Source organism: Trichomycterus rosablanca, chromosome 14, assembly GCF_030014385.1.
Source record: "Trichomycterus rosablanca isolate fTriRos1 chromosome 14, fTriRos1.hap1, whole genome shotgun sequence".
NCBI lineage: Eukaryota > Metazoa > Chordata > Actinopteri > Siluriformes > Trichomycteridae > Trichomycterus > Trichomycterus rosablanca.
Window position 1 is genome coordinate 8,072,761 of NC_086001.1, and position 9,917 is coordinate 8,082,677.

The following is a 9,917-nucleotide window of genomic DNA, read 5'->3' on the forward strand; positions in this document are numbered from 1 at the left end:
TTATTAAAATCTAAACCTGGTTGGAAATATTTTGCACGCCCTATTTGTTATCTAGTTTCAGTAAGGTGAAAGTTTAAGGTTTGTTCTGAGACTTAGAGGTTTAGTTTGCATTCGCCACAGGAGAAGAGCTTTCCGGGAGGCCATTTTCAGAACGACTGCAGCACAGCTATGATGTCACTCTCAGCTCGGAAGGTAGTCAGTGTTGGACTTTGGTGTGCTGTGGTGCAGTGTCCCATATCTAGTTGACGTCTGTCTTTCCTTTCACATGCTTAAAAATACACAGATACACTGTGTCACTCTCTGCAAAACTAAATTGCTATATGTTTAATATGGAAAACATGTACTGCATTTTAGGGATGTCCCGATCCGATCTCAAAGATCGGGATCGGGGCCGATCAAGGCATTTTTTAATTGATCGGAATCGCCTTTACTAAACCCGATCTTAATCCCGATCTTTTGTGTTACGTCAGCATGTCCGCTGTGTGGAAATACTTTAAATTGAAAAGTAAAACAAGTCCAGCAGTGAAGTGTAACGTCTGCAGTGTGAGCGTTTCACGAGGCGGTGGGAGCAGAGCTGCGTTCATGTGTGAGAGTGTGTGTGAGTTAAGGATCACACCGGTTTACAAAACAACGTAGTGATGCACTCGTTTAATAAAGAAATAAATGCACGGTATATTCACATATTGTCGGGAGCAGAACACTTTATTAACTTCTTCTGTTACGGTACCGAATAGCCGACAGTTGAGTCAAGCACGCTATTTCATCTATGGAAGGCCTAAAGGGTCAAAACACACTCACTTCGTGTACAAACGTCCATCAAACCACTGTCACAATACAAGCACTTTAAGAACTGGCTTTCCTTCATAACAAAAGAGCCTTTCCATTTTATTTTGGTATTCAGGTTTTACTGTAATGCTTTTAAGTAACTTTTTTTCTTATATTCAAGTTAAGCTGCTCTACACAGATTTCTGTTTATTTGTAGTGTATCACTGCATTAAAATTTTTTTTTCTTTGAATGTAAAGTTTAAAGTAAAACTGTAATTATCTCACTCATTTTGATTGATTTTGTAAAAATACAAAAACATTAAGCAATAGCTTGGATGCAGCATTTTTCCCTTCAGCACTGCAGAGCTATTTAGTTGTTAAACATGTACACTGGATTAATTTGAATAACTGTAATGTACTTGAAGTGTGCACTGTGTGAACAGTATTATCTAGTTCTTATCTAGACAGTATCTAGAAAATACAAGTATCGGTTTGAGAATCGGTATCGGATCGGGATCAAAATTAATAATCGGGATCGGTATCGGGAACAAAAAAACGTGATCGGGACATCCCTACTGCATTTTGAAAGTACTGAATGAGTTTTGACCCATCCATGACACACGCCCGTCATTTCCTGGTCTTGAATAATAATTGTAATTGCTTTCTTCAAGAAAGTTTGGTATGTTGAACAGCTTTCATGTTCGAGCTGTTTGGTTGTTTTTCTGTACTCCACATTCAGGCCATGTTCAGTTTCTTTTGTGCTTTGCATATTTATAGAAGCAATATTCTTGCTTAAGCCCCTGGAAGAACTGCGGGCCAAGAGAAAAGGTATGCAGACCGTTTGCTGTGTTCGTTGTTGATTTGTGTGTAAATATGGAAGAGAGAATGGTTGACTTAGTGCTCTCTTCATTTATAGCATACATTGGCAAAAGTATGTACGTGCTTGCAAGTCAAATCTTAATGTAAAACCAGGGTCAACAACAGCCCCCTCTATTTTTGGTAAGCTCAGTTTTAGAACCTGGAAGAAGTCGGACCACAAAAGCATTGATTACGTTGGGCATCTATGTTGAGTTCCAGCAAACTTTGCATGGCACCTATTGATTTTGGACATGTAAATGGATGCCAAGCTGTAGAAACTGAGACCATTCAGCTCCCCACTTAAGATTCCTCATGCTGATGATGCTGACAGAGGCTGTTTCACTCAAGTGGCCTACAGCTCTACAGCTGATCTGTTGTTATTTTGAGTCTTTTCAGTACATCTCTATTGCTAGTGTTTGTCTAAAGGGATTGCGTTGCTATAGAAAAGCTGTAAGCATTTTGTGTGGCTAAATTAGCAAAACCCACTAAATCAAAGGGGGGGTTCTGATACTTTTGGCAATGTATTTGGAGTGAACTTGGAATGGAGCTTTAAATCATGTGATTTCTTTTTTGTTTGCAGTGTATTGTTGCTGTGAGTACAGTGCCTCTTCTCAATGTTCTGTGGACACTTTGACGTGTTTTAATTTTGTTAGCAAACTATCAGAAATACATAAATAAAGCTCTCTCTAGGAGTTCTATAAAAATCTTTCAGTGATTATCTCATCGACAATTTTACTGAGATACTATAATGTGCAAAATAACATCATCTCATTAAACTTTTCTTTTTTAGGGCTCCAGTCATCAAAGGGTCCTAAAGTGTCCGACTGGAGCTCAGCCAACACAGATTTCAGCAAGAGCCACGGTTCCTCCACTTTACCACGCATGGCCAGTCAGGTTCCAGCAGAGCAAGGTGACCACACCTACACTTTGATTACACATTTTAAACAGCCTTTTTTTATCAGGGTTACCTTATAAATGGCAGTTGGTCTACTGCATGTTATACTTGGCTAAAAATGCCACATTTCATGTTAGTCATTAAATTACACTGATAAATTAAATGATCGAATAAATGGAAACTACAATACACAGCACAGTCTACTTCAACGGTTGAGTGTAAACCTTTAGTGATTGTCTCAAATACAAAAAAATTTGAGAACCACAGAATTGGTTGGCAGTTTTTCAGACTTGGATAGCTGAGTAGTGTTTTTAGTTGCTTTAGACTTTGACATCTTGGTGTCGATTGCTAAATCGCTATAAGGTTGCTAGGACGCCTCATGCAAATTAACCAGTAAACGTGAGGCACTTTAACTCTACATGGATGAAAAATGGTAAACCTTAAATTTCATATTACATAGAAAAAGGCTCACCTCACTGTCTGTGATGCAATTTTCTGATTTATAAATTCTATTTATGTAAGTGATATAAATCAAAACAAACTGTTGTTTGGAATCTTTATGTATGTCTCATTTTTAATCTAGCTGTAACTTTGCCTACACCCGGCAACTGATCCTGGTGTGCTTCTCTCACCCCTTTCTCCCCTGCAGCTCCAGATGTGACAGCGGTACTGAAACGGGGCCAGCAGGATCGAAAAGTGCGTCCAATCTCCATGTTTGAATCAACAGACCCACCTGCGGCGTCGTTACGCAAGAACCAGAGCAGTGACGACCTTGCCAAAGATGCTCAGGTCAGCAGACTGGTAACAGTTTCAGTTTAGCTGCCACATCGGGTTTGTGGAATAATCAGAGCTAAGTTATTTATGAAAGGTCAGCTTTATTGGCTTTGGCTTTCTCTGCACCAAATTCATCATACCTTGCTTTCTGTAAATAGGCAATCAGATAAAGCTGTGAGAGAGAAAAGGGCTTTTACCTTTTTTACCACAAAACAGAAAGCATGAAACTTATTTATTTAGTTTTCTTTTGGCTGCTTCTGTTTTTAACACAGCTATCCTTTTTTATCTGACGAGTGGACCTTCCAATAGCCGTCCACCCCTCAGACATAGCCAGCCATGTTTGTGTAGGCGCCTTACCGGCCAACAGCACTATTGTGATAAGAACTAGGTTTCGAACCTATAGAATTATTAGAACTTATAGAATTATTATTTTTTTTATATTTAAGCATGTAACAAACACCTAATTTTAATAATTTGTTTTTGGTCAGTTGATTCTTAAATGTTAATTTATCTATTTTCCACCCCTCTGTTATTAGAATGCTGTGAAAAACCCAGTCAAGGTTCCTCCACCTGTGGCAATCAAGCCAAAGCTGTTAAATCTACCCTTCTCAGGCACGGGCACTGTTCCAGGCAAGGGCAAAACAAGCAACCAGAACCAGCGCGTCCCTCTTCCCTCGAATCAAAGCAACACGCTTCCTCTTCCATCCAAGCAGGAGCCCCCACCTGCTGCCACTGTGCGACCTTTTACCCCGGAGCAAAAGGAGTCGGCTTTCCAGAAACCCAAGACACTGGCAACCAGTTCCATTTACTCCATGTACACTAAACAGCAGGGAGCACCGAGTCGCTCGCAGAATCGCTTCAACTTTGTTAGCGGTGAGTGAACGTTTGAGTGAGGATGACACTATGGCAATCTGGTCCCACTGTGGTTCACAAAGTGTAACGTAAAGCCTCCACAAGGGCCGTTCGTGTACACGTTTATTTTTTATGTGCCTGTTAAAATTTGTTTATTTAAGTATAATTATTTTTGCCTGCAACCCATTTTTTGGGTAGAGAGTACATGATTACAGTGTTGAAGACTTAAACAGCTTCTTATCTGTCTTTATATGCAGTGTATGGCAAGCCTGTGATTCCTGCAGGCCAGCAATCCCAGCCACAACCCATGGACAACTTCTACCCGGAGCATCCCTACGCCCCTGAAACGGAGCCAGACCACAACGTAAATGGCTCTTTACCTCCCGAAAACCAGGAGACAGAACGCATCCCCCGACCGCTCAGCCCCACCAAGCTGCTGCCCTTCATCTCCAACCCCTATCGCAACCAAAGCGACATGGACCTAGAGGCCCTACGCAAAAAGCTCTGCAATGCTCCCCGGCCCCTCAAAAAGCGAAGCTCCATCACTGAACCCGAGGGTCCTGCAGGGCCAAACATTCAAAAACTTCTCTACCAGAAAACCACCCTGGCTGCGATGGAAACCACAACCAATCCCCCCAAACCTGCAGAGGAAGCCAATCCAACACCCGAACCTCTTCCCGCTGAAAAGCCGGAACCCGAAATACCTGAACAGCCACAGCCTGCCACAACACCGCCTGCGCCCACGAACGTTCTGAAAATCGACGGTGAGGAATTTATCCCACCACCGCCACCTTCTCACCCCGCCCCTCGACCTGAAGATGCATTTTTGGTTCCGCTCCCTCCTCCTCTGGAAGTTGAAGAGTCGATCCCGTCGCCTTCCGAGAACTACGAGGAGTTTCCTCCATACCCTCCACCTCCTTATCCCAGTGGGGCTGACCAGGAAGCTCTTGGAGAAGACATTTTTAACATGAAGCCACCAGAGATCATGAGCCAGGTCCCTCTTCCTCCAGTAAGTATGAAGGGTCTGATCGCATGGAATTAAAAATGTTTTGTTAGGTTCCTTTTAATATGGGCTGTAGGACTGTCTTGTTAACATTCACACATGCTCCGTTTGGTCTAATATTTTTGGTTTCTGATTAAATCTTTTTTAAAGCAGTGTTTAAAGCAATGATTAAATAACACTAATAAATTGAATGATAGAATAAATGGCACAGAATTGGTTGTGTTTTGGCTTAGTTTGCATATGCTAATTTTTCTACTTGGTCCACTTGTTAATCAGACTTCCACTTGAAAATCACAATAGCTGGCCTTCCACACACGTAGCGTTTACGTATCTAATCCCCATACAGAGTCTGTTTTGTTTGAGAAATAGGTAAGGTTCTATTTTTTGCTCTCTAATCGGATACACTTTTGCTGAACTTTGCCTGTTCAGCTGCTTACTGATGCAAACTGAACATTTCCTCATACCTCCACACGAAGGCATAGAGGTCCACTCGTCCATGAAAGCTCTATTAATTCTCTTAAGCCTTGCTAGATAAAGCCTGACTAGCTGAAATAAATAAAACGACCGCCTTCTTATCTACGTTAATGAGCTGTGCTCCAGAAAGCATTGAAAGGCTTCTTTATTCAAGGAGAAAATAACTATAATCAGCTTATATAATCCTGCTTTGTGAAGTTTCTGCGTCAGATTTCCATCAGTTGGTTCAGTATCTGTCCTTGCGGTGCAGCGGCGTACAGAGCTTGTGAACCAGGCCTAACAGAGTTACAGATGAGTTATCCCAGCGTGTCGGGTAGTGCAACAATAGAAATGTCAGTTAAATGAAGCATTTGCACCTTTTCTCAGGGCAAGAGGACAAACCTGCGCAAGGTGGGATCAGAGCGCATAGACCATAGCATGAGGGTGAAATTCAACCCACTGGCCCTGCTGCTAGACTCCTCTCTCGAGGGAGAGTTCGACCTGGTGCAGAGAATCATCTACGAGGTGAGTTGTTTTATTTTCTAGATATAAATACAGGTGGCACGGTGGCTTGGTGGGTTTCCTCCCACAGTTCGAATACATGCAAGTGAGGTGAATTGGAGATACATAATTGTTCATGACAGTTTTTGACATGATCTGATGAACTGATGAATCTTGTGTAACCAGTAACTACCTGTCCTGTCATGAATGTGACCAAAGTGTGTAAAACATGACGTTAAAATCCTAATAAAATAAATGAATATCTTTAATACCAAATAATTAATGTGATCCAGTCCACAGTGATTCTAAAGTTTAGATAAGTTAGATTGCACTGCAAAACGTTGTATTAAATGAAGATTCTGAGTGGTCTCACATTTTAGGGCCTCATTGACTCTGGTTAGAAATATCATATGAATTATTATGTCTGGCTCTAGTAAAATGTAAATATTATAAATACTTTTGAGAGTCTGTAAAACTCCTGTGCTATGCTAGGCTTGTTTCCTATGCTTTTAAACAAGGGTTGTTGTTTCCTGCAGGTCGAGGACCCCAGTCAACCAAACGACGAGGGCATCACTGCTCTCCACAATGCCGTCTGTGCCGGCCATACAGAGATCGTTAAATTCCTCGTACAGTTTGGAGTCAACGTTAACGCCGCTGACAGCGATGGCTGGTGAGTTTAAAATTGGATTAGGTCATGATCCGGTCATGTACTTGTTTACTTAGCACTTCCAATATACAAACCCCATTTCTAGAAAAGTTGGGACATTATGTAAAACACAATAACAAGACAATATGTGATTTGTTAAAACGGTTGAATCTTTATTTAACTGATAAAAATATAAACAATGTTTTCCCAGGTTTTGATTAATTATCTTTATTGTATTTCATAAACATAGCAGATGTAGAATTTGATGCCTGCACCACACTCCAAAAAAGTTGGGACTAATAGTTGCAGTTTCCAAGTGGTATTTTTGTCCATTCTTACTTTGCTAGTAGACAAAATATGCTGTGGCGACCCCTAAATATGGAAACAGCCGAAAGAAAAATAAATGAAATGTGCTCAAGTCGATTCCAACACCTGACGACCATATGGATAGTGTTTAACCAGAATATCCTGTCTTCTGTTTGGGTCTTCAGTCTTCAAATGTGTTCAAATTCTATTTAATTGTATTACACTTTGTCTGTGGTTGTCACACATACACCACAACTGCTCTATTTATGTAGTTTTTGTTTGACTTGTGTCAAGTATGGATAAATTACAGTTCTGAACTGACAGCTTTATCTTGCAGCTGTGTTAACTATTGCATTGTCGGTCCTAAGCTAATAAACCTACTAGCTTGTTTAACTGCAACAACATAGAGAGATGGACATATCTAACCCTCTTTATTTGTGCCCCTGTTTTAGGACTCCACTGCACTGTGCTGCCTCCTGTAATAACGTGCAGGTGTGTAAATTCCTGGTGGAGTCCGGTGCAGCCGTGTTTGCCACCACCTACAGCGACATGCAGACTGCCGCGGATAAGTGTGAGGAGATGGAGGAAGGCTATACCCAGTGCTCACAGTTTCTCTATGGTGTGTATGCTAATAACGCTGCTACAAAAAGATGTTTTCACCAATCAGTTGTACTTTGTGAATATGAAAAAACATAGAATCTAAAGCCTGCAACACACTCAGTAAAAAATGGAACAGGAGCATGTTTACTACTGTTACATTACCTTTCCTTTTCACTACACATTTTAATGGTTTGGAAATTGTTGCAGTTTTAAGTGGAATTTTTGTCCATTCTTGCTCAATACGAGACTTCAGATACTTTTACAATAGGAGGCAGATCTGGACTGCAGGCGGGCCATTTAAGCACACACACAGTTCATGCTTAGATCAAGCCCTGATCAAGGCCTGACTATTAGTGTGTTCGAAAACCTAGTGAGCTGCCTTGCTGTCTTACTCCCTACATAGGCAACTGTCTAAGTAGAGAGGATTCTAATAAGTCATCGACTTATAAGTCAGGTTATTCGAACGCACTACCTAGACTGTGATTACAGCGATTCTGTCAGATTTCGCTTACTAAGCTCACACAGTTAGCCTCATGCCATTTAAACCAATGGGATGAGGTGGCACAACACACTAGAGAGCTCACTAGGTTTTTGAACACACCCAATGTCTTGCTGAAATATACAATATTTCCTGCGTTGTCCACCTGTGAGTCAAACATCCCTTTTATCTCAATGCAGGAGTGCAAGAGAAAATGGGCATCATGAACCGGGGCGTGGTGTACGCACTGTGGGATTACGAGAGCGAGGAAGATGATGAGCTGCTGTTTAGAGAGGGCGACTGCATGACTGTGGTGAGGAGGGAGGACGAGGACGAGACTAACTGGTGGTGGGCACGCATGGGGGACAAAGAAGGCTACATCCCCAGAAACCTGCTTGGGGTGAGTATGTGTTAATTGATGCTTTTCATCATATCACTAAGGTGGAACGGTGTGTTACTCATACATTTTTAACACTGTTTTTCTTTCCTCAACAGTTGTATCCAAGAATAAAGCCACGACAAAGGAGCTTGGCTTAAATCCACAAGAGAAGGAGGACTTGTGAAGCTGTAGGACAGCTACACAAGACTGTCGACACTATGTACACTCTTCCGAGAACGCTCCGAAACAAATGAAGAGACCAAAACATGAAGGATTTTTTTTTAAAAAGAAGAACAAAATAAGTGAAACTGAACTCCTGACTGCAGATCCTGCACTTTTCTACTCCATTTTTCTAACCTACGTGTTTTTTTTTTTTCTTTAATGTGTGTCTACCCATGTTGCTCTTCAAGCCTGAATAGTCGTATTTTCATTTTGTTACCTTTGTTGTCCAGATCTGACCCTTGTTACATGTATTTTCTGAGCATAGTGCGAAAATAATAATCTTGTAATTGGATTGACTGACTGACTGGTTAAATCTTCATGGAATTCACAGTTAGCACAATCAGTACAGAAAGCTTCGGATTTGGCCTCAACAACAGTCGGCTGGCGCAGGGGTCTGATACTCGAGCTCATTCTGTCCTGGCTGTTCGAGCTCTGTGGACTTTGAAACTACTTGTTGATTTTGATTGATGCTTTTGGACACGCCAGAGAACCGAGAAAAAGGTTTAGCTCACTGAAATCCTTTAGCTGCTTAGAGATTTGAGGTGGGTGCTGTTACCTCCGGTCAGTATTTCTTTGCCATAACATGTCTGTGATGCTTGTTTTATAGGACACTAAACCCGCTGCAGTTTGAACTAGTACTTCAGGCACATTTGTCCTCTGTATGCTAGGCAGACTGTGTCATTTAATCAAGTCACTAATCATAAGATGGCTCAAGTGATGTAGCTTTTGTAGTTTTTTCCCTCCATGTTTTCATTCTTTGTGTCTAAACGTACTTATATTTTGACCCTTCACTTTTGTTTTCTATGTTTTTTTTTTTATATTTGTAGCCTTACTTTCAAAACCAGTGTATTTATTGTACCTTATTACTCATCTCTGTCCTGATTTGTAACTTTAATTATAAAAACTACTTTAAGCACTGCACATTTGGCGACGTGTTAATATAGAGGGTCAGAAACCTTTTTTTACAAAACAGCTGTATTCTTTTTAGAAGGCTTTCTATTAAATTTTGGAACAGGACTGCTGGAACTTAGTTCTATTTAGCAAGAGCAAAATTCGTGTACTGATGTCAGGTCATGGGGTCTGCTCCCAGCTGACATTCAGATTCATCCCAAGATTTTGCAAGATGCTGGGTAGAGTTCTTAGACCTGCTTTAACAAACTTTAAAATTAGCAGTATGCCCTTGGC

At 41.1% G+C, this 9,917-nt stretch overlaps 1 protein-coding gene across 1 annotated transcript in view; it reads left to right on the forward strand.

Annotated features, from left to right (window-relative positions):
- The window catches only part of tp53bp2a (tumor protein p53 binding protein, 2a), a 35,005-nt gene extending 25,352 nt beyond the window's left edge, over positions 1 to 9,653 (forward strand). Inside the window, exons 11-19 of the mRNA XM_063008265.1 lie at positions 2,414 to 2,533; positions 3,168 to 3,307; positions 3,829 to 4,165; positions 4,402 to 5,153; positions 5,988 to 6,125; positions 6,638 to 6,771; positions 7,506 to 7,672; positions 8,332 to 8,531; positions 8,627 to 9,653. Coding sequence (XP_062864335.1) covers positions 2,414 to 2,533; positions 3,168 to 3,307; positions 3,829 to 4,165; positions 4,402 to 5,153; positions 5,988 to 6,125; positions 6,638 to 6,771; positions 7,506 to 7,672; positions 8,332 to 8,531; positions 8,627 to 8,668 — 2,030 coding nt within the window. The 3' untranslated portion in view covers positions 8,669 to 9,653. The remainder of the gene's footprint in view (positions 1 to 2,413; positions 2,534 to 3,167; positions 3,308 to 3,828; positions 4,166 to 4,401; positions 5,154 to 5,987; positions 6,126 to 6,637; positions 6,772 to 7,505; positions 7,673 to 8,331; positions 8,532 to 8,626) is intronic.
- The last annotated feature ends 264 nt before the right edge of the window (positions 9,654 to 9,917 follow it).